Here is a 24,629-nt window from a genome sequence, read left to right as displayed (position 1 = left end):
TACCTATTTATATAGGCTATCAGCTCGCAGGACCAGTAAACATCACAGTGACTGTCTGAAAAAACATGAATGGCAAGATGTTGAGATTATAATACAATGTCATTATCTGAAATGACAATAAATCCCTCCGTTTTCACACGTTACTGCAGCAAATATTAGAAATCAATGGTCAAGTTTCTGGTTGCACATGACTTAATGAAACGGCTATGTGTGCTATGACCACAGGTCACATTAACTGGATAATGAGTGCATATTTCCTGCACGTTTGAAACACTGTGGCTGCATTAAATGTTTTGTAAATTCCCTGACTGAATATCGGAGAGCATACTTTATGCTGGTGAGCATAAAGCATTGCACTACACTTCAAAGACAACACATGCAACACAAGCTACTTACAATCGTTCTTGTGCATAACCTCTGCTCACGTTGCAGATGAACAAAGTCCATGAAAGACTAAAGGCTGTCAAAGACAACCGCAACATTTTGGCCTCAGTAACCGAGATACTCCTGGATATCGGCTCTCTCCTCTTGAGGAGGCTGGATCTTCTAACTCTGATCAAAAGTTAAATGAAATTTTAACAGTCTGTGTCTATAGCCTTCTCAGTCTATCCATGGAGGCTGCTTGGCGTGGTAGGTGTGCAGAGTTTCGTTCAGAACCAAGGATCAACTTTTTGTAATCATCCCACTTCGCAAATCCAGTTCCAAGCAAATCGTAGGTTTTTTTCCCCCCTTTTAGAGCCCAGAGTACACGGACAGTCCTCTCCCATGTGCCTTCACCCGCCCCGGTTCCGTTCTCTCATATTTCAGCATTACAAATTGTAAGCGTCCTCCCACTTCAGCGCGCAGAAATGTCACTGTAAAGTAATGTTTGACATGTAAAAATCCGTGCAACTCTTCCTTCCCCGATCGTTCCCGGTGATCTTTTGAAAGTTGCTCGATCTTTCTCCGCTCCTACAGCATCGAGTCAGGAGGCGATCGGCGTCAGGCTGCGCTTCATTCACTTCAATACCTCCTCTCACGTCTCCACTGCGAGAGCATGACTAACCCTCTAAGAGGGGGACAGCACGGACCCTGCAGTTTAAATCACTAAATTACCTGCACAGCTCACATACCTTTGATACAGCTGATATTTTAAAAGCTATACCGACTAGAACGAGTTCCTTTCGCTTTGGGAGGCATCATAAGACTGCCACGTTGAAAAACACAACCTAAAAAACAACACAATACAAACACTAACAAAAGCAGAATTGTCCAAAGTGTAGTCAGTTATTTTCCTACTTGTTGGAGTGCGACGATGCCCTATGCAGATCTCTGGCGCCCTCAAGTGGTAAATGAGCGCAGGTGCAGCAAAGTCTCTCCAAGAGTTCAAATGAAAGGCCAAAACATCTCTCGTTTAGATATCATTTATTGAAATGGGGTTCTGAGGTACTGCATTTGTTTGAATAAATGAACACTTTTGTACAGTTTATTTCACAGCGGGTTTCCCAAAATACTTAAAAACAAACAGTACGACATTAATGTAACATTCAAATAGTATCGATATAAAAGTAATTCACATCTTTAAGTAGGTAAGGCACCAGGTACATGGCCACACAAGACTGTATGGATGAAAGAGAACATTTAGAACCAAGAGGGAATGTTTATTTCCTGAGTGGCTCTTTCAGACAGCACAACCCAACAATGGCCCTAACACTGACCTTAAAACTCACAGAACATGAAGCATTTCATCAGTAAAACATTTAGTACAGACGGCCAAGGAGAACGCCCTGCCCAACTCGGGGAAAAGACCCTTAAACTTCCAGTGCTATGAAGCAGCATCTGAGTGAAATGAGTAGAAGACAACATTTACAACAGTTGCCCTGCTGAACAGATATATGAAAAATACTTTAAATATGTGCCAATTTCACTGACCCCTTTATACAGAGATCCTACAGTACTGACGTAAAACAAGACTGGCATTGCTGTTTTTACAGTGTGACAAACAAAGCTGTCATAATGCTGCCCCTATGTGTGATTTTAGATAGCTGGGGTTACACATCAGAGGCTTGATGTGTAACCAAAGTGAACCGTATGTGCAGTCGTCCCGCCATGCCGGGTGTCCCTTTCACACAGATGTCAATCTGACAATGTAACGACCTCCACTGTTGGCTTAATGGTGGAATAATAATGCCCCTCCCCGTTTCATGTTTGCACCACTTATACAAAATGGCGAAGCGAATAACGGCACATTATTCCCACGTTGAACAGGCTGTGTAAAAGCTGTGGCCTACTGTGGAGGTATGGGAACAAATAGTTTATTATATCATTTATTCTCTCCGTTTTTGTCTCAAGCACGGCCATGAATTATATTCCCAATTGTAAGGTCTTTTTGTTTTTCGGCCATTATGTTGTGATATAGTGTACAGTGCAGTTTCCCTTGTTCAGGCTCAGTGAAAGCAGCCTTGGAGAAGACCACATGATTGTCTTGATTAACTTCCACTCCATAGACCTGACAGAGTTGAGCTGTGAGCAAGGCATCCAAGGCTAAGAGTTTAGACAGTCTGTCTAGGGGAAAACGACAGTTTCTGCTGCTGTATCCATGACTGTATATCAGCAGCAAATCTCTACGACATGCCACCAAGTGTCGGTGCAGAGCGCAGCTCTGCAGGAAGTTTAACTTTTTGGCAAATCGAAGCAGTCGTACAGGGTTTCGCTCTAGAAAAGCCTGGTTGATGGACAGTGCCAGTGTTATGGCAGGAGTGCTGCGAAGCCGCTCAGGGAGCTCTATAACGTGCTGCATGGCACGAGTTGAACCTGGGAGAGATGAGAAAAAAGAAAGAAACCATAAAGAAGTTTAGATAGAAGATTTTTTTTTTCACAAGAAGCAGTTCTGAATCAACTGAGAACAGAGGAAGAAACATAAAAATATGAAGAATTCCAAAATGGTTCATTCTATGTGTGAATACCAATGAACACAACTGCTCAACAAACAGAGATCCTGCAGTATCAGTTTTTTGCACCAAAAGCTGGTTTATAGAACACTAGAGTTTTGGATATTTGTTCATATTTCATGACGCTTCAACGTGGATGTAAATATGTCAATGCAAAACATTTTAAGTAATAAATTATTAAAACAAAGTCACCAACCTAAGTTGTAGAGCAGACCAAGAGTCTCAAACTCCTCCTGGTTGGGATGCTGTCCTGTTTCAGATGCGTAGCAGTCCAACAGCCAGCTCAGGTTCTCCTGGAGGTGTGTGTCGTTGATGCGTGGGTCATAGAGCCGCAGGGGCTCACCACAAAGACGATAAGAAGCATAAATGAGGAAACGTACCGTCCGCTCCAAAATGGCAACACAGTCCGACCCACTCACTCTCTGGATGATCATGTCCTGCTTCACACCACGCAACCGATCAAAAACAAAGCTGTATACCTGGAAGATTAAAGAATATATGTTGTGGAGGGTTTTATTTTAATGCAGCACAGATTGCTACTTCAATATTACAATTTTCTCACTCTTACACTAGTAACAAGTTAGCTAGTCAGAACCCTTAAATTTTGGTGTCACTGCAAATGATATTTAAGTAATCTATGACCATTGGTCATGGAAAATTGTTGCCATCTGCTCGTCAGCCTCAGCTGCAATACAAGTGATGTTTGTATGGTATAACACACTGCTTGTGCTACATATTCAAAAAGAGATGTGTCCTGATGCTGAATGATTGCACTATGTTAAATGTAAAATATGAATTAATTGCTAAATGGTCATTTGGGAACTCTTTGGTACTCGACTCTAAGAGGATAGGTCTCCATGTACAGGCTCCTGGACATTTATGTTGTTTTGGAGGAGGTTTACAAGCTGTGCCGCCAAACTGTGTGTTACAATAAAATAAAACACCAAACATTTCAATTCTCAGTGAGTGATCCCATTGATATACAGTATGAGTTACCCTTTTTCCTGAAGAAACTACTTCACAATTGTAAAAACTTGGAGTTAAATAGTATTATTATTAGTAGTAAATACCACTAACTTCAGTCCAAGGATGTAGACGAGGGGAGGCAGCAATGTCATCAATAAGGTAGCACACAGTTTTCAGCAATACAGCAGGTGGACGGAGTTCAGTGGGGTTTGTTGCATCTTTCCCCGCTGCTGGTCTGGAATACTCCTTGACAGCACGCAGGGCATCGCCCCTAGGTCGCCGATCTCTTGCTGTGCCTGCTAAAATCTCAAAGCGGTGCAGTCGGTTCTGTGACTCCCGCTCCTGCAGCTCACGAGCAGGGCACATCGACTGGCAGATCCCCTTGGGCACGTTTTCCTTCCCCTGCTGCCCAGGCCTCACATCCTCTACCTCTCTCACCTGTGGTTTTCCTTGGCCTCGCCATTGCTCTTGGTTCCTTTGTCTCCACTCTCCTCCTGCTGCTGATGCACCACTCCTCTGGGAGTGAGAACTGTTTGTGGGAGACATGGTGGTTAATAGAGCAGACAAAAGTAATATGTACACGAAGCTTTCAGTAGCTAGGAGTGATAGCTATACATACTAGCTATTAGCTATCAACTACATTGAGCTAGTTTCCAACGACAGATAACCATAGGTGTATATACGTAAATAACACAAAGCAAGGAATCAACAATACAATAAAAGATTTTACTTTCAATGCCGTTTCTGTGAGATTTATGTGAAATAAACTCCTGCTTGTACTCACATGTAACGAGGGGCCCTCCTGCGGTTCATTTGCTTTTTAAAAAAGACAAATCGTCACCTTCGTTCATTTCACGGACCAGCCAATAGAAATAAGCCGTCGCTGTTTAGCTGTTACGTCACATCCGGAATCAGACGCTATGGTGTTTACGGTTGAAAACAAACTTTTGAATGAAATGATGCATCTTTTTTCTTTCTATTTTTACACCCTTGAAAACATAATGTAAAAGACAACGTCGAAAATATAAAAATAACATTCTGATTCCGACTTTAGGTTAATATATAATTTTATTATAACCTCTACCTAATATATATTATACCAAATTTTACTGCTTTCAATGTTGCCATCTGTGTTTGACTGCAGTTATTATTTTCAATGTTGATTGATTGATTGTCACTGTGCCTATCTCTCCTCTTTATTTCTCCTTTTCCCCTCTGCTCCGTTCCTCTCTCCCACAACCCCAACCATTCAAGGCAGATGGCCGCCCTCTTAGAGCCCGGTTCTGCCATACAGTCTATGAGTTCTGCCCACAGTCTATGGTTCTGCCAGAGGTTTCTTACTGTTAAAGGGGAGTTTTTCCATGCTGCTGTCGCCAAGTGCCTGCTCATGTGGGAAAGTGGGGTCTTTTTAAATTAAAGAGCAGTCTTGACCTGAGGCCTGTACTACGAAACTGGATGAACATACTCGGGATATCTCTCCGTTACCTGGGTTGATTTACCTAGCGGTACTACGATCAACTCGGTAATTGAACCCAGGGTTTTCCAATCTTGATCACTGCGTGCTCACATAAAGGGGTGGCGTCTGACGAATCACAAACATGGAGAAACCCTGCCGAGCAGACTACTTTACCATGGAGGAACAGACAATTATTCTTCAAAAATATGAAGAATTTAAACACATCAACCAGACCAAAAGCAACACTGTTGCCGCAGCAAAAGCCAGGAAGGAATGCTGGCCGAAAACTTCCGACATTAAGTTAGTTTAATATTCAACATACATTTGACATTCAAAAACCTGCGCTTCAACTATTTGAGTGAATGTCAAACAAACTGTAGCCTATAATATACCAGACTAATATACCTCATGTGCCACAAGGATTCTTTTTTAAATACACATTTTGGTCAATTAAACAATATGAATAAAATTCTGCTTCTCTGCACACAAGATGTTCTTATCGAAACTTTTTGTCAGGTTTCCTGACACAAGTTCTGAAACTGGAGTGGTGGTAAGGTTATTTATTTATTGCATGTGTAAAAAATTGAGGAAAAGATATATTTGAAAAATAATAATAAGGGATATTAGTCTGTATGTTATACAGTTGGTCTGACATCATTCACTCAAATGGCTGAAGGTTTGTATTTTGAATGTCAAATGAATGTTGAATATTAAACTAACTTAATGTCGCTTGACAGTCTGTACCTATAGGATGTCATCGGGGACATCAAAAGGATTGCATCTCCCTAAAAACTCTTTCTCTCTATAAGCGCTCCTCTCACGATACACGCACCAATGTCTACAGCATCTTCTAATGGGCAGGCCATTTTCCAAGAGAACTGATTGGTCAGGAGGTGGTGCTTTTATACTCATTGATCTCTTATACAGAACATAAGCCGTTCAGCATAAGTTACCATGGTGATTTACCCCGGTAAGAAGTGAACCAGCGTCGTAGGACGGAAACCCCAGGGTTAACCCTGAAGTTACCTCGATAAGAGAACATCCAGCTTCGTAGAACAGGCCTCTGCTCTACGAAAAGTGCCTTGAGATCACCTTTGTTGTGATTTGGCGCTATATAAAGATGAATTGATTGTGTTGCTGTACAGGTGACAAAACCTGAAAACAATGTTTCTAAATGATCAGTAAATGAATAGAAAGTAAATCAGGATTAATTTCCGTTATATGGTGAGCATACAGGTGCATTTTATAGCCTGTAGTGTAAAATTTGGGTGATAAAAACTAACAATGAACTATGTTGTATCTGCTTAAAGGGTGCTTGATTATTGATTATTTGCCAAAGATAATCAAAACTGAGGGCATTATGATAGGAGGTGTATGTGATTCTGCACTTACTGAGTGAATAAGCACATTTGATGATCTGATAGCTATACCCTAAATTATATGTGATTAAATGTACTACACTTTTATTATCTTTTAAAAGAAAAGAATGCAGCAACAAAAGTCACAAAACAGTATTGTAATTAAGATAGTATAACTCAAAGTAAGTGGGCATCAGCCAATGAACTGAGGTAACCCCTGTATAGAAGAAAATGAACTGAAATAACCGCTATATAAAAAAACTGAAGTCTCAAGGCCACACTCTGAAAAAAAAAACTCCATGCACCTGCAACTGGAGAAATGGGCATCATGTTGATCAATGCCAAGAAAGGTTGTTTTGAAACGAATCTGATTGGTTGAAATAAAGGGGATTTCCCACTTTCCCACGGTGGTCAGCAAAATTATCAGTATAAAAGGAAACATTAATCTGAGATCATTGTATCATTTCTAGACTGTCTGTGTTGTTTTGGTTCAGAGGATGTTTGTTCGTCGACGAATAAAACTAACTGCAGCTGGACGACTCTTGGTGAATGTTCTGTTTGAATCTTTTGGGACATAAACATCTTTTAAACGATTAAGTATTGGACTGTTATATACAAGCCCCAGGCCTCATGTATATTTTTTCCCCCAGCAGTAAGACTGCAGAGTTCAGATTGAGATTTCTTTTGCCATTTAACACAAAATAAAAGTGGAAATCACCATCTGTGTATACTGTTGGTTTCATCAAAGTGCCATTGTCAACTGTTTCAATTATGGTTTTTGATCAATTTATTATAAAACTTTCAGCTATAAGACAATACAGCAGCTATTATTCTACATTAAAAATTCCTCTGCAACAAAATCAGACAATACAAATATAATATTACAGACACAAATGGTACAAATATATCTAAACCAGGGAAATTCAGGGTGGTGAGGTTATCCAAAGTGCATGTACTGTATATCTCATGCTGTGTTGTATTCTTCAATGTTTGGTGCAGTAGAGCTCCTGTGTTCTTGCAGTGCCTAGCTGCTCTTCCTCTGAAGCCTGCTGGATGTGGATTGTGTGGCGGCAGATCAATGATGACAATTCCAGTAGCTCTGAAAATGCACTTTAAAAACAGAAAGCAAATGTTTGAATACAAGTGCAACCTGGTCAAAATCTGGCTGCACAACACACAGCAGAACATTGTGACCAAAGAAATATAAGAACAGTCCATGTATTTACAGCATTTATACAGATATGTGCCCACCCTGATAGCAGCTGACTGATGTCCTTTGAAGCTATTTTCATCTCCCTAAGGCACTGGAGAGAAGTGCTGTTGTCCTTATGATCTCCTTCTGTGCACTCCACCAGCAACTTCTCACTGTCCTTCAGGCAAGCTTCAGCTTTCTCTAAAATAGATAAAATGAGTGGATGATTATTATTAAATTGATAAAGTTTAATCAAACCGTATGCAACTGTTTTAAATGCAAATGAACTGAGTTTGAGCAATGAAGTCATTCATTCATTCAACGACAGTTTCTTTTTTTTTTTTTTGCAATTTTAAAAAACATTACCTAAAAATTCTGATCTGTCCCCATCAATGTAGAAATTCTTGACAGGCAGCTCATGTCGCGTGGTGTCAATAGCTGTTCCGAAAGATTTGTATTCCTTTGTGAAATGCTTGGCGGCTTCTGCCACAGGAGTCAGTGCAGCAATCTGATGGAACATTATTCCATTAGTAGGATTAGACCCATGTCCTCATACATTTGTACACACAAGCACACAGTACAAATACATATATATTTTTTTACACTTAAAAAACTATTTTAAATAAATATTAAACCGGCTATTGGCCAGATTCCCTCTTGACTCGCCTGCGGGACGTGACATTGGGGGCGTGGCTACATTATGGAGTTAGATTTGTTTCATAATGTTGTGTGTGTGCAGATCGACAATCTGTGTGTAAATGTGTAATCTGTAAATATAAACACCTTCCACAAATACAAAAAAAAGATTTGTATATTCACAAAAATATTTTGCAAATATAAAACGGATCTGCAAATACACAAACAAATTCCACAAATATAAAAAATGCATTAAATTAATTTTGTGAACTCAGTTTTTATTTGTGAATCGAAAAAACATTTGTGGATCTCAGTTCTACGCTTGTGGATTTGCTTTTTACACACACGGAGTTTTGAAACAAACTTTCCGCCGGTCCGAACGAAAATCCACTCGTATCACTCGGCTATTTTCGGATAGCAAGTGATCGCCTACTGGTGACGTCATTTCCGCATATCAAAGTAAGAGCACGCAGTCTTTCTATGAGCTTTTTAAAATGTTTATCAGCGATAAGTGACGTGCATTCATGGTTTCATGTTAATGTCATACAGTGATTATTAGTGTGTTTATTTGTTCTATGTATATTATCTAGCACACACTTTCATATACATTTCTGTTTGAGTATGAAAGGCACCAGGATGCTTGTGGGCAACATTCAGACAATTTTTATCGTTAAACAATAATAAAAATAAATATAGACAGATAGATATATATAAAATAAAGACAGCTATTCATAAAACAGAATGAATACAAATGTAAAATATATTATTATTATTATTTTATTATTGTTTAACGATAAAAAATAGTCTTTTAAATGCTGTGCTGAAAATGTCTAAATCTTAAACTCCATAATTTTCTACTGATTACACTAGTATTGAAAGGTTGTGAAGAGATGTCTGGATGTCAGTCACCAGCATTTCCTACAGGGGCCCTCTTTACAGGTTGGATTGTTATGACTTCTGGTCTATTTACAATGCATCTTGTAAATTGCAATGTATAAAATCCTGCACCCTGTTCGTTCTCCCAGCCCGCAACATGAATGCTTACACATAGACATTAAAACTACATTAGTAAGAGTAAACTACTAATAAGATGTGAAGTGCGTTGTGACTTTTACCCATCTGAAAGAATAAATGAAAAATATAAAAGGATGAGGTGGCTGATAACTGCTTACTGAAGAAGCAGCCAAGCCACCGCTTTAGAGAGCTGAACATTGCCCACAAGCATCCTGGTGCCTTTCATACTCAAACAGAAATGTATATGAAAGTGTGTGCTAGATAATATACATAGAACAAATAAACACACACTAATAATCACTGTATGACATGAAACATGAATGCACGTCACTTATCGCTGATAAACATTTTAAAAAGCTCATAGAAAGACTGCGTGCTCTTACTTTGATATGCGGAAATGACGTCACCAGTAGGCGATCACTTGCTATCCGAAAATAGCCGAGTGATACGAGTGGATTTTCGTTCGGACCGGCGGAAAGTTTGTTTCAAAACTCTGTGTGTGTAAAAAGCAAATCCACAAGCGTAGAACTGAGATCCACAAATGTTTTTTCGATTCACAAATAAAAACTGAGTTCACAAATGCTTTTCATTTATTTGTAAATTAATTTAATGTATTTTTTATATTTGTGGAATTTGTTTGTGTATTTGCAGATCCGTTTTATATTTGCAAAATATTTTTGTGAGTATACAAATCTTTTTTTTGTATTTGTGGAAGGTGTTTATATTTACAGATTACACATTTACACACAGATTGTCGATCTGCACACACACAACATTATGAAACAAATCTAACTCCATACTACATCTTCGATTCCTCCGTTGATTTCGAAGGTCAAGATCGTGAGGTCATTTCGATTGATATTCGATTTACAATCGAGACTGTGACACCCCTAATAAATATTATTTAAGAAACATGATTTTTAGCTATAATTAGGGGTGTGACGAAAACGCAACAGTATTTCTCGTCGAAGTGAATTTTGTCTCATGAAGCTATAATTAAAACCCAAAAAAGACGATCTGCTTTCTATCGCTTATTCGCACGTCATGTGGATCATAAACCTTTTAACAGCTTCTACCTGTTGAGAAGATCTCACAGAAGTAGGAGATGGGGAGAGGAGCAGCAGCAGGTTAACCTCAGGTCTCTACACTGAAAGCCTGAAGTACGAGGAGCGGAGGAATCTAGCGCAGCTATGGAAGCCTAATGATGCAAAAAGTAAAATGAGTCACACTACCAAATTATAACACAATGTATATATGTTGTTCTACTTGTGTATTTATGTGATACAGGATTTGTGCAGTTTACTTTTATTTCTGTGTTTTTTTATTAGCAATATGTTATAATTTGTGATAATTGGATTCTTTATTTAATTTATATATTAGAATTGTTTCTACTCTTTACAATTTACTGTTTAGTATTTGTGATTGTATCTAACTTTTGTATTTATCGTTGTTATTTCCATAAATATATATAGTTAAAATCTCGTCTCGATCTTGTGAACCCAATATCGTGTCTCGTCTCGTGAGCTGAGTGTATCGTCACACCTCTAGCTATAATGCATTTCCACGCTGTGTTCAATGTTCAGCTAACCTGTTTGGCAAGGAGAAGACACTGACGAAAAATGGAAATTAAGGTTTTGTTTCCCCTAACAATTTAAACATGTCTCATAATTATGCGACAGGCTCAAACAACTGCGGTGTTATTTAAAACTGCACACACACTAAAAAAAGTTCCATTTTCTTACCTGCAAATCCAGCCACTCATTCACATTCCTGTCCTGCTCCATGAGGAGGTACTGGCGCTTCTTCTCATAGACCTCATTATGTAGCGCCTCTTCTTCCTCCATCACCTGCAGTATCCTTGCCTCTGCCTCGGCCTTGATCTTTGTGGTACTGCTCTCCATCTTAAGTGAAACATCCAAGGGACAAGACCAGATCATTTAAAGACATTAGAATAGGACATGTTAAATTTGCCACAAAACACATATGTGAGAATGGCTCACCTTAGCTGTGAGGTAGGCCAACAAAAAGGTTTGCATCTCAATGTTCCTCTTCTCAATCTCTGGGTTTCTCTCAAGTTCCACTGCATTTTCTATTACCGTTTTATCTTAGAGAGACAGATAAGACAATTGTTACAGTAAAGAACAAATTGTAAATAAATCCTGGCATTTTAGGGGTTTATATCAGTTTACCTTTAATGACTGAAATATCAAAATCTGGACGAAAGCAGTGTCCATCTGCATCTGAGAAAGTAGACTGAAGTACACTTTTCCCCAGCAGTGATGGTTCAGTTTCACGTGGCATCATTGCTGTAAGTAAGATAACAATGATAATATGCAAACGTTATTCATAGTTCTCGCTTAGAAAATGTTATAGGTTGAATAAAGCAATGTAATTATTAAAATGATAATTGCAAAGTTGGGTTTGAACTTAAAATATAAACAATTGATATAACCTAAAGCGGAATCATACGCAATCCTGTAAATTTACAAGTATAAACAATATACTATAATCCAAGATATTCATCTTAAAATAGTAATAATAATAATAATAATAATAATAATAATAATAATAATAATAATAATAATAATAGGTATTTTTCCTTCATTTAAAGTTGTATAGTTGAAAAGTAACATGAAATAAGTGGAGAGGTGAGAAAGATAAGTCACAAACAGTTTAGTCACCACCACTACATCATGATGACCTTATAGCACTTAAACTTTTAGTAAGTTAACATCATTGCTGTTGGTTTACACAACAAGCCTTTTGAGGTTTTCTCATTATTAATCTATTCACAGACATATGATATACAATTACACATGCATACTAATAACTGTAGAAGTGCTTACACAATCCAAGAGCCTGTGGGGTCATTGTGTGTCTTGATGGATTGCCAACCTTTGGTCTGACACCACTGGGTTTAGGTGAAGAAGGCAAACCCAAACCACCAGAGTCATTGGAGCAGGTAGTCTGCAGGTTGTTACAGGAGTTCAGTGACATGACAACTGTGATAACACACTACCTAACTAGTAACTTAAATATTTCCTAGAATACTGTCAAATTAGATCCACACCATAAGTACCAACAGGTAATGTAGTGAGATTACTGCTTGTAAACACAAATAGTAGCGTTACCTTTGAAAGAGATGACTTCTCAGCAGCCTGCATATAGCGGGACTTGACAATAGTCCCACTGGCTTAAGTTTAAGGAAGACATTTTAAGATATTAATGACAGAGGGACAGAGTGATGTATTTACCTGTTTTTGACAACAACACCAAGACAAAATAGAGGTACATCATATTATAGAAATGACTTAAAACGTTGCTGACTTCTCACAATGGGATTTTACAATTGACACAAGCTGGTATGTCACAACAAGGCCATCCTTATATTAGTTCATACCCTATATGTTATAAATGGCAGCAACTACAACTGACGGATAATTTGGTCCACATACTTGCCATTGTTAATTTATGTGCATACTTACGTTTAACGCTTTTCTTTGCAGCTCCATTTCCACTGTTGTTGGCTTTATTAGTGGCGTTTACATTTTTCGAACTGAAGAGAAAAAGAGAAACTGAATAGCTACGCCAATGATATAGAAATGACTACAACAACTGACAAGCTTTATTTTGTTAGCTAATTCCGAAATATTAAAGAGATAAGCTATAACTATATAACCTCCTGAAGTTAAACTGGCCACAAACAAAAAAAATATAGTACTAACGTTACCTTTTTGGCTCTGTTGAAGGATTCTTAAAAGTACTTGGCACTGCCGTTGTTCTTCTTCTCGACGCCATAATGTTTTGAAGTAGCCCGCCTGCAAACGGGATATAGCGCCTCCTCCTCCTTCTTCTTCTGTTCATTTCCAGCAGGGTAGACGCTTTGGGGCACACTACTGCCTCTCGCAGGTCGGGATTATGTTGCACTTCGTGGTATGTCTATATTCCCATACGTGGTGATCTGTTATAACTGTAGTCTAATCTGTGCTCTTTTATAAAGGCTGATTTCCATAAATAGACGTTTAACAGCTTATTTTTTTTCTAAAAAAGTAATGCCAGCCTTTCTTTTCATTTCCCCTCTTATCTGTTTCTGCTATGTTTTCCTTGATGATAGACTGACATTTAGATATCCTGATGCACACACTCAGAACACACACCCCAAGTCTGATTTTCCTTTTTATTGAGATCATGGGCCCCATCTGTATAAATCTGGAGATAAAGTTCCCAGTTGTGTTAAGTTTTCCTTTACTATGCCTAGATATGCAGTGTCATGTGTTGCTATGCTTTCTGACATATTGAAGTCTATTTCAGGTGTGGGTAAAATCCATGCTGGTATAACTGCACTCCTTGATGGCCCCTGAGCATAACTATGTACTGCATTGCCAATTTTGCTTGCCAACCTGCCCGTGGTGTTTCTCCCATCTCTAGGCCTATAGAATATAAAGACCCACTCCAGTATAAACCATGGGGCTTACGTGATCCGTTCTTCTTCTACTTTGTACATTTGTGGCAGATTGCGTGTGAACTTTGAAGGTGTATGTTGAAATCTACTTTAGTTGAGTGTATAGAGTCACAAAGATGGCACAAAATCAAAATATGTTTATAAATAATTAAATATAATCTTGTTTCCAAATGATACCATAACAGGTTTTCCATGATACAACAGCCCATTCCTGCGTATGAATCCTGCTCTGTTTTAATTGTTCCAGTCCTTGGACCTGGTAATCAAAACTTATACTGCAACTTGTTACCAAAACCAACACTGATGTGTACACACACTCACACCAGCATTACAGCCTTAAGAGGAAAACTCAAGTTATTTTTTTATTTCTCAGTTTTTTTAAATATATTAACTACATTTATCTAATAATGGTGAGCACCAAAGAGAAAGCAAACATCCTGGGACATGACAGCACCCATCATGATTTTACAATAGACTACCTCAAACCTAAAGTATTAAATTTGACAGAACCGGTGACTTATTCATTGTCAGTTTTCAGACTCAAAAAAGTGGAAGATGCTGACTTTACGAAGACTTACTCACATAATTGATTTACCACCCAAAATTATTAGATACGCTCTATTTTGATGTAGGATTTTTCTTCTAACTTTGTGAAAATTACCTCTATGAATTCTACTCATCCTTGAGCCCCAATTCTGTTTTAACAGGAAACAGACAGGGGGAAATGACCTGTAGCAAAGGTTCCTTACCAGAATTGAACCAGGGATGCTGCCATTATGTGGCATGCACAGTAACCACTCGGCTACCAGTACGCTCTGTTTTAATAATTCTTTAACCTCTTCATCATACGTATAGCTGTTGTCTCTCTACTGCAGTAGTCCTTTCTTGCTCATACAGGGGGTAACCATAATGTGGGCGCAATAACACTTATACAATAAAGCAAATGCAATCATCAGTGTTATTGATGACACTTATTCTGTTTTTTGTTGAGACTGTGACATAGGTAGATATATGACAGGCTTTTACATTAAATCGCGCAGGTGAAAGTTATATGTTAGAGAAAGAACATCTGCTCATGGATCTTAGAGAACATAAAAACTACAGTTGATCTGGTAACCACTAGATGGGTGTAAGGGTCTGCATTCACTGTCAGGGTAAAAAGAGGGTAAAATGTCTGGTGACAATCCCTTCAAGTTAAATATAATGTCAGACTGCAAATTTAAATTACATTAAAGACTTTATCTCCCTGTTTTATGTTAATGGAAAATCAACTTGGATTAATATATAATTATTACTCATTCCCTTCCTCAGGGTTAAGGGGTGGATGGAGGGTGCATGGTTGGAGGGCAATGCAGACACTGAGCAAGAAACCAGGCCATCACAAGGTTAACAGGAAGTGACAATGCAACTTATTCACTTACATTTGCAGGCAAGGGTGTCCATATCCAGTCCACCAAAGCTGCATATCTGTTGCACCCAGAGCACCCAAAGTAACCCATAGATTTGGAAAGAACATGTACTTTCAAGCCTTCTTTTTGGTGTTGTAAACTGGGGACTGGTGTGTATGAACCCTGCATATGTGTCTTCATCCCATATGTGTGGATATCTGCTTAAAAAGTTATCTTACCTGCTGTTTGTGCGCACAAGTCTTAAAGAACATAGTGGTTGCTGATCCCACCTGTCTGAGCTGGTCTTGGATGACAGGAGGACAATAGGAGGACAGTGGGTGTGGGACTGAATGGTAAACAGTCACTTCAACAGTCATGAATGGATAAACCAGAGAGAAGGAGAAAAATTGTGTTAGTAAACAGCCAGAAGTTACATCAAGATAAATGTAAAATTACCCACAAATATGAAAAAGATATTCTACTGACAATGTATCCTCTAAGGATTAAATATGGACAATGTTTCCTGGGGAATTTTACTCTGTATCCTACCACAGTGTCCCAGTGTAGTATTTGAAATATGATTTTTAAAACAATAGTTGAATTAGATTTTAATTTCAATTTAAATGTGTCTGCTGAATAACATCCAGTCTTTGAAACTTGATTTATCCTGACCTTTCTGCTTTAATTAATTTTCACGATAAAGGTTGAACATTTGGGCCTGGCACTAAAATGTGTGTGTGTGTGTGCGGTATGTGATGTGTGTTTGTGTGTGACAAGTATGGGATGTGTGTGTGTGTTCTACTTTATCTGTGTGTAAAGGCCGGGGCTTATCATTGCTCTCCTCTCTGTCTCTCTCTCTCTCTCTCTCTCTCTCTCTCTCCCTCTCTCTTTCTCAGTGTAATAAAGCCTCGAGGCTCGCTGCTGTGTGTCTGCATGCCGGCTGTCCATCTCTCACCACCAAGCAATGCCAGTACCAGTAGGTGCTGTTGATGAATGCGTTATTGGCAATGTGGATTCTTGTGGATTCAATTAGTTACACTTTTGACTAAGTAATACAAATGTTTTACTGGATGGCTGGTTTCCTTTTACTTTTTTGTGGTGTAAAAGATCCAGTCTGAGGCTGAGGAGCTGAAGTGAAAGATGGAAAAGTGCACGTTGAAAGACAGCAGTGTAAGGAGACATGGAGTTATTGAATGAAAGTCCTTGTCTCTGTTTTGAGCCCACCTTTCTTGCCTCTCTCTTTCTCTGCTCCGAAACTCTGACGTCTGAAGGAACTGTCTATGTCACTGTGACCTCACTGATACTCAGCTTTGCCACTTTCCACTTTTTTAGGGTGATAACAAATTTGAGATGAAATGACTTGAATTTGTGTTTTCAATGAAAATTGTTTTCAGCTCTTCTTACACATGTATGTACTCATTACTAAACACACACACATACACACACTACCGAACCATGCAGCCCACACTCCCGTCCCTCTTCCCTTTGTGGTAAGCTGTTACTCATCACTCCCCAGTCTGCCAGTCTGGTCCACATAGCCTTACAGGAATGCTTCAAATACACAGTGCCTTATACAGTAAGGACAACAGGCAGCATCTGCAGCATTCAAATGGATATCTGAACTAAATGACACCACTCTAAATCGTATTATGGAACTATATTCAAGAGTATATCCTGTCTTGTCAGTTTATTTATTCATGTGCACACGCATTCCTTTATTCAACATTCAAGTTGTTATCCAATTAATTTTTTTTACTGTTTACTGAATTAGTTATTTTTAATATATCTACCAAAATAATGGTGTACCTTTGTTGAAGGTCAGCTCAGTTCTCCAGAGCAGATGGGTGTATGGTTTTCTGTGTTTGCTCTGGTCTTGGTGGCTCTTGCAGCAGGGCCTAGCCAACGAACTACAGCCAGCGAGCTACAGGAGCTCCCAGTATTAAGTCATTAAGCTTCTCTCTGTTGGCTCACTGTAGCAAGCTGTGGAGTATTATTACAGTGTTTACTTCTCACCTTCGTACTATCTGGGCAGCTATCCAGGTCATTTTATCCCTTTAAAATGTTCAAATCCAAACTTTGGCTGTATTGGTCATCTTAAAGCTGTTAAGCTGCAGTTCATTTCTATTAGTATATAGTGTGTACATACATAGAAAGAGTAATAATATGCAGAAGTGTAGCAACAATAGCAACAATAGCCACAGAAGTTTCATAAATGGGAAAAAAACTACTTTTACTGGAAATTCACTATTATTAACACTGGAAAAGGAAGATAATTTAAATTAAGTTGTCAGTCGTCGCTTTGTTGACCTTTAGTTTGGATATCACAAAAAAATAAGTTTCTGAGGGTAGTCTAAAGCTTATACCATTGTCTTTTTCTTTCTTAATGAACGACAGTTTTGTTACAAGGCAGAGGAGTTTAGGCTGCTCTTGATGAACGCACCACCAAAGACTCCATCAAATGGCCTGAAGCCTTGTTTTCCACAGCCTGCACGTGCTGCTAATTTCCTAATATTTTAATTGCATTGCTTATCTTATCAGGATGTGACCTCAATTTGGCGTTCACTCTCGTGGATGATGATCTGTTAGTATCCCCGGCAGCAGTGCTGGAGTCTGGGGGATTTCCTAAGGTGTCTTTGTGGCAGAGGGGGTGTTAATCCAGGCAGAAGCTTGAGGAACATTTAGTACATTTTCAGTTTCTTCACTAGAGATCAAAGGTTAATGTTCCTCAATGAATATACAATTGCAGGAGAAAATGTCATGCACCAATTGGATTCTAAATATTTCTCTATGGTCAATGCTACATGTATCTTTAAACTGAGGTGTAAATGACAATTAAGTTAGAGATAGTCATATATAGAGATAGTCATATGTATTGCTTAGATATCTATAAATATTAGGCAAGTCTAGAGATGAGGTTAGTATACTTTAACTAATTTATTCAGTGATGAGAGGACTGTGCGTGAGTGTGATTATCTGTCTTTTTGTATCTATGTGTTACCTATCAATGTGAATTTTTGCGAATGAGTGATGTGCACCATATAAGCAAGCATGACTGGTTGTGTATGTGTGTGTGTGTGTGAGAACCATGTGCAGTGCTTTAGCAGGGCAGTGTAGCGTGCAGTGCAGGAGTGAGCAGAGGCGGCCCAGGCCAGCACAGCCCCAGTACCCTGATAATCCCTGCGTTTTCAGGAGCCCTGGCCCGTACTTGATGAGCTTGAGCAAGAAAAAGGTTGCGCTCTCTCGTGTGTTTCTCTCTCTCTCTGTCTCCCTCTTTTTCTCTTTCTGTCTCTCACTCTTTTTATTCCCCCTCTTTTTCTCATGCCCCCCCTCCCCCTTCGTCCCCTGGAGCCACTTTGCGAATGAATGGATTTCAAGTGTTTACTCAGCAACTCCCTCTGTCCCCTCTCATCCTCTGTATTTCTCAGGATTTCATCAAAAAGAGGAAGAGAACCTACAGACCAGCTACCATTAGAGACCACAGGTGAAAATCTAACAATGGAGAGAAATGCATGTTTAAGGGATTCTTTGCTTTTCTATGAAATTGTGATTTCAAATCCCTTTTTGCAAGCATAGTCCAGATTTAAGGAAACACATCTTGTGAAGTGCGTCTCTCACAAACTGCCACAAACATTTAAATGAGTCTCCCTTTAATGCAATTGTCACCAACTGTGCTCCTGGAGGGCTATACTGCCCTGTGTGTTTTAGGTATCTCCCCAATCTAACACACTTGATTCTAATTATTAGCTCGTTATCAAGCAGCTGGAGCTTGTCAAGGGCTTGATAATGAGTTATTAGAATCAGGTGTGTTAGAGTAGGGAGATACCTAAAACATGCAGGGCAGTAGCTTTCCAAGAGCAGGGTTCGTGATGACTGCTTTAATGCATGCAGGAACATTTTGAAAACACACCAAACTGCTTTTACAAAAGTCAATTACCGTGTTTCACTCTCTCATAGAAAAATTAATTTAACTCGTGCTTCTATAATGTCATGTTCAAGAAGAGAGAAGACCACATTTTCAACTAAAAACACATTTATAGTTTGCAAATAGGTATAACTGCTTTTTTTTTTTGGAAAGTTGGAAAGAAAATACGGTCACTGTTATCTCTTTGTGGGCTTCACAAGAAAATTGTCCCAGTTGAAGCTGACAAAGATCCATCACTGATGCCAACTAGATTTTAGCATGACTTCAAATAAAGATGGAAACAATCTCCACAAATTGTAATTCAAATTTACTATTTGTTTTGATTGATTATGCTTTTCCAGCTTCACAAACTAGTGTATGGAACATAAAGCATGTGAGCTCTTCAGTCAGAATAGCTAGTTGTTGATAAAGTTGCTATAAATAGTGTAAATGGATTTGTTCTTTTTGCTAATATGATTACATTTTTTAAAATTAAGGATATAAAATTAACATTCAAAAGCAGCAATAAAACACCTTTAGATAAATGATCCAGGGAAACATGAAAGACAAGCTGAACATAAATGAATCGATACAGCATGATAAAAATCAACAAATATTTCATAATACATAATCATTCTCTTTAACTGTATATTAGGGTCTTATATATTAGGGTTGGAAGAAAATATTTAAAGTTATAGGGTATTTTACAGAGAACCTTCTGTCTTAGATTCCTCATAATCAACTTAAACAGCTTTCACAGCTCTTTAACTTGAGCGAACCCATGTTTCTGACCAGCAGGAACCACAGCTATTTGTGCACAGTGTAGCTAAAATGTTTCCAATGATGCGATGCATTTTTTCATTATTATTTTATTGCCTCTTTTCTTTAATCAAACGTCATGAGATATAAATTGTACACTCTATATGTATGTTTTTTGCTTAGTATCTTTACAAGGTGGCTACTTTTCCTGTTGAAATTCTGTTTTATCTAATAAAATAAAAGTAAAAACTTGCCTATATTGTGATTCTTAGCACAGAAAATAACTTTTTTTAAGAACGTATTTTGGAAACACTGGATCTCAGAACTGTTTAGGTGTCACATCTGGCTCTCTGTTGGCAATCACTATCTGGGATGTTTGACCATCCCGGAATGTTCTACATGTTCTACTCATTGGCTTTGCAGATAATATCAGCCATTTTGTGATTGTTACACAAGGTGAAACTGAAGTAAGGTTTGCACTCACACAGAAATGCACATGCATGTTGGTTTATGTGCATGCAAAGTGCAGTGTTGAGCCTGTACATTAACATGATCATCAATGAGTAAAATGATCACAGAACAGGATGAGTGTACAGGGAATGTAGAGGTACAGAGAGGTGTAGGAGAGCTCTGGTGGGGTGGTGGGGTGGTTTGGGGAGGGGATTAGCAAGAGGCCGCAGGCCCCGAGGCAGAGGGCCCGTTTCCTGGCCTGAGCCCCTGTTTGTCCTGCCTGACCTGGCAGCTCTGGGGGCAGATCCTGCTTGGATACAGCCGCGCTCCCACGCCTGTCTGAAGCTGTTAGCCACTGGCTGTGAGTAGCTAGCTGGGCTTAGTGTTGTCTGAGCTGCGGCTGGGTCGGGAGGGGTACAGTCATCTGTGGGGGGTGCCACCTATTTTGTGTTGGCGGACTGAGGGTGACGGGAAACAGGCATCTAGACGAGCAGTGGGCGGTTATGATTAATGACTTTGGTGTCATTATTGGCACTATATTTTTTTTAATATTAGATTAGCTATGTTGTCATAAACATTGTGGACATAATCTTCTTTCTTTCTTTCTTTCTTTCTTTCTTTCTTTCTTTCTTTCTTTCTTTCTTTCTTTCTTTCTTTCTTTCTTTTCTTTAGGCTATCTGCCCCTTTTACCATGTACATATATGCATATATTATAGACAAATTAAAGAAATAAAAGATGCAATATTTCTTACTAAGACAGTTGGCATTCATTAGCAGTCTGAAAAATTGTTGTGTATTTTGACATACATGGCATATATTCTTCACCATTCGTCTTCTTCTTCAAAAAATCCTGTCATTTGGTATTTCGATCCTGTCATTTGGTCCAAAATCTCCCAAAAGTGTTCATTGCGGTTGAATTGTGTTGCCTGGTAAGGGCCAGTAAAGCCATAAGATTCACATCAGTGTCAATCAAACCACTTGGTGACCCCTTGTGTCCTGTATGTAAACATATGCATTTGTGATGTATTCATACTTTTTTATAATTTGCCACTCAGGTATATGAATATGCATTAACACATTGCTAGTATTTACTGATGGTTGTATTACTCACAACAGTCCACAACAGACCTCATCTCCATGTTGTTAGAAGTGATGGCAGCAGGTCATCTCCCTGTGAATCTTACCTAAATAATCAATTAGAGCCACTATCACATAGTTGTATTTGAAGGGTGTTGTCTGCATAGCAGTTGTGTGCAGAACTGTGTTTTGACTTCAAAATCCATAAGATAACACCTCTCTTCTTTGGCCAGGGGACTGTTTGATTATCACTCTCCAAAAATGAAAATGAAATGAAGGGATATTTACTTTTCTTCCCCAAAAGCTTTGATAGCTCAATTGCTTGCTTTCAGTGGCTTGTTATTATTTTTCAATTGGTGGATTGGCTGTTGGGTTTGGAGTAGCACAGAGCAGCTCTGCGAGTGTTGTTTCTGTCCTGGATATACACACAGCTGTTGGTGAAAGCCCAGAGAGATGGACAGAGAAAGATAGAAAGGGTCATTGGTAAATCTCTGTGAGTGTCAGGATGATGTGCCAAGCAAGAAGTTTAACACATCACCATGTCAATCCTACAGCCTGTGTTTTGTAAATGTCCTTTTAAAATGAACATATGTGTTATAAACCTAATCCTACTATTTATTGACATCTGACTGAATCACAGGGAACCTCGCCATACAAAAAACACCAAAAATTGCATAATTATTACAATAGCTACAGCATGGGACCCTCTCTGTCTATTAGAGGAATATTAAAGTCTTCTCTAGAGTTGTGTCCAGCTGCCTCCATCGTCATCAGAGAGCCAGTGGCGTCATTCCTGCCCTGCCTTATAAAGCTGTCAACGCCTCTCTCTCTCACCTGGACTGACACACACACACACACACACATACACACACACACACATATCAGCCTAAACACCAAGGCAGGACAGAGGCTATTTTTGGCCAGAGCAAAGGAATAACTCACTGGTTAAAATACGGACACGTTCCTCCAGCTGATCATTTCGACAACAAAAGAAGACCATTACATTTTTCTTTTATGAATCTGGCAAATTATTCTTACTTCTCTGGCATGTGCAACATGACCGCAGAGACGCAGCACTCGCCTGCCGAGGCCAGTCCTGTCGTCATGTCTCCAAATGTCAGCTTGGACTCGCCGCTGCCTCCGCCGCCTCTGATGCTGCAGGCCCGGTCAAAGGACAATATTTTGATCAAGTCTGAGCCCAGGGGAAACAGCCCAAACACTGAGGACGGAGCCGCTCTGGGCCAGACTGAAGAGCACCTGCCCACCGGGAGCCGCCGGAGGAAGAGGCCCGTCCAGAGGGGGAAACCTCCCTACAGCTACATCGCTCTCATTGCCATGGCCATTGCCAACTCCCCCGAGAGGAAGCTTACCCTTGGGGGAATTTATAAGTTCATCATGGAGCGCTTTCCTTTCTACAGGGAGAACTCAAAGAAGTGGCAAAACTCCATCCGCCACAACCTCACCCTCAACGACTGTTTTGTCAAGATCCCCCGGGAGCCCGGCAGACCAGGTAAAGGCAACTACTGGACTTTAGACCCCGCAGCTGAGGACATGTTTGACAACGGGAGCTTTTTGAGGAGAAGGAAACGCTTCAAGCGTACAGATGTGAGCACCTACCCCGGGTATATGCAGAGCTCCAGTGCGTTCACCCCAACCCCGATGGGGAGGCCCTCATACCCTAACACCTTGTACGCCGGAATAGGGTCTGGTTATGGCTCACAGCTGGCAGCCACATCCCCGCATCCGGCCATGCTGCATCACTACCAGACGTCTGCCGGGGTCGGCCAAGGACAGCCGCGCATGTTCAGCATTGACAACATCATCAGCCAGCAGACAGCGGTGCAGAGCGGCCCCGGGGGAGAGCTCAACACCCAGGCACTGGGGCTGGGCGCAGGTGACCTGGGCACCATGACCTCCAGCTGCTCGGTCACTGGTACCGACCCGTCTGCGTGCTTCCAGACCCAGACTGTCAACCCCTCAGCGAACATGCTGAGCAGAAACAGCGGGAACATCCCCTCCAACTTGGCCGCCGGGTACCCATACTCATCCTCGGCCTCTCCTCCAAATCTGCCCACCATGACCCAGTCCGGTTTCTCCCCCGGGAGCTCTCAAGTGTACTGCTCCGGGAACCGGCTGTCCCTGCCCGCCCTGCGTCCGGGCTCCTGCGCCGAGCACACGGAGCAGCTACTGGGCCTCTCCAGCCCCATGAACTCCTACAACAACTCCTACATGAGACAAGCCAATTTTGCGTCAGGATTAGAGCGCTATATGTGAGAAATCCCTTAAAAAAAAAAAAATCCTATAATTAATTACAAAAAGTCAGGCCGCTGTAAGGTCCCATTCAAGAAACATGACACATAGTTAAAAATTCCAATCAGAATATTAATGGGATTTGTATTTTATCAGCCTGTTATGCCCTAAAATGTCAAAATGGACTCATTAGGACAGATTCATTCAAGTAACTGAAAAAAACAGAAAAAAAGGTGTTTTTTAATTTTAGCCAAGATCAGAAATGATATATGACAAAGACCGAGCCTCATGATAAAACATTCCTATTTTAAAGGTGTAAAGCCATTTAGATCAGTTTGACACATTCCATTACTGTATCTCAGAGAGCATTCATGTATTTCTATTGTGCCACATTTCGTTCATATTTCCGGTGTTTAGAGGTTTTTTTCGCCCTAAGTCTTCATGTGTTCGTTATTATTCATGTTTGCTGTTTTTTGTTTTTGTTTTTGGATGTAAATAGTTTTTTTTGATGTAAAATCTTTATTAAAAGAAGAGTGATATCATTGCTGACAGATCGTTTAAAATAAATTCATTTTTTAAAATAAATGTGTCTTTATTGTCTGGTAATTTTTTCATTAAAATGGCTCCTTTCTTGGTTGTCGAGACCAATTAATTCAATACTTTTTAACTATCATATAGTCTATTACAACCAACAGGCCAAAGAGTATTTGCTCTATGATAAGCACTTCACAGGGAGTTGATTATTTTGCTTTGTTTTGTGATCATATAGGATCGTCATTTTAAATTTCAT

The 24,629-nt window shown here is 39.6% G+C and overlaps 4 protein-coding genes across 4 annotated transcripts in view; 1 reads left to right on the top strand and 3 right to left on the bottom strand.

Moving 5' to 3' along the window:
* cpamd8 (C3 and PZP like alpha-2-macroglobulin domain containing 8) overlaps positions 1-482 on the bottom strand; it is a 40,687-nt gene extending 40,205 nt beyond the window's left edge. The window contains exon 1 of the mRNA XM_053321977.1: positions 397-482. Coding sequence (XP_053177952.1) covers positions 397-482 — 86 coding nt within the window. The remainder of the gene's footprint in view (positions 1-396) is intronic.
* A 934-nt stretch (positions 483-1,416) lies between these two features.
* sac3d1 (SAC3 domain containing 1) lies at positions 1,417-4,709 on the bottom strand. The gene is made up of 4 exons (XM_053322961.1): positions 4,681-4,709; positions 4,008-4,425; positions 3,127-3,409; positions 1,417-2,793 (listed from the first exon to the last, which is right to left on the bottom strand). Exons 1-4 carry the CDS (start codon positions 4,707-4,709, stop codon positions 2,327-2,329), a joined length of 1,197 nt encoding a protein of 398 aa, XP_053178936.1. The 3' UTR covers positions 1,417-2,326.
* Positions 4,710-7,463: 2,754 nt separating this feature from the next.
* On the bottom strand, positions 7,464-13,350 carry haus8 (HAUS augmin like complex subunit 8). Its single transcript, XM_053322495.1, has 10 exons — positions 13,283-13,350; positions 13,038-13,108; positions 12,684-12,745; positions 12,399-12,519; positions 11,742-11,858; positions 11,553-11,656; positions 11,295-11,453; positions 8,269-8,410; positions 7,962-8,103; positions 7,464-7,820 (listed from the first exon to the last, which is right to left on the bottom strand). The coding sequence occupies exons 1-10, from the start codon at positions 13,348-13,350 to the stop codon at positions 7,694-7,696; spliced, it is 1,113 nt and encodes a 370-aa protein (XP_053178470.1). The 3' UTR covers positions 7,464-7,693.
* Positions 13,351-22,603: 9,253 nt separating this feature from the next.
* foxe3 (forkhead box E3) lies at positions 22,604-23,863 on the top strand. Its single transcript, XM_053322396.1, has one exon. The coding sequence runs from the start codon at positions 22,604-22,606 to the stop codon at positions 23,861-23,863; it is 1,260 nt and encodes a 419-aa protein (XP_053178371.1).
* The last annotated feature ends 766 nt before the right edge of the window (positions 23,864-24,629 follow it).

Source organism: Scomber japonicus, chromosome 7 (genome assembly GCF_027409825.1).
Source record: "Scomber japonicus isolate fScoJap1 chromosome 7, fScoJap1.pri, whole genome shotgun sequence".
Taxonomy (NCBI): Eukaryota; Metazoa; Chordata; class Actinopteri; order Scombriformes; family Scombridae; genus Scomber; species Scomber japonicus.
Note: the sequence above shows the minus strand (reverse complement) of the source record. Positions and strands in the feature narration are given on the sequence as shown.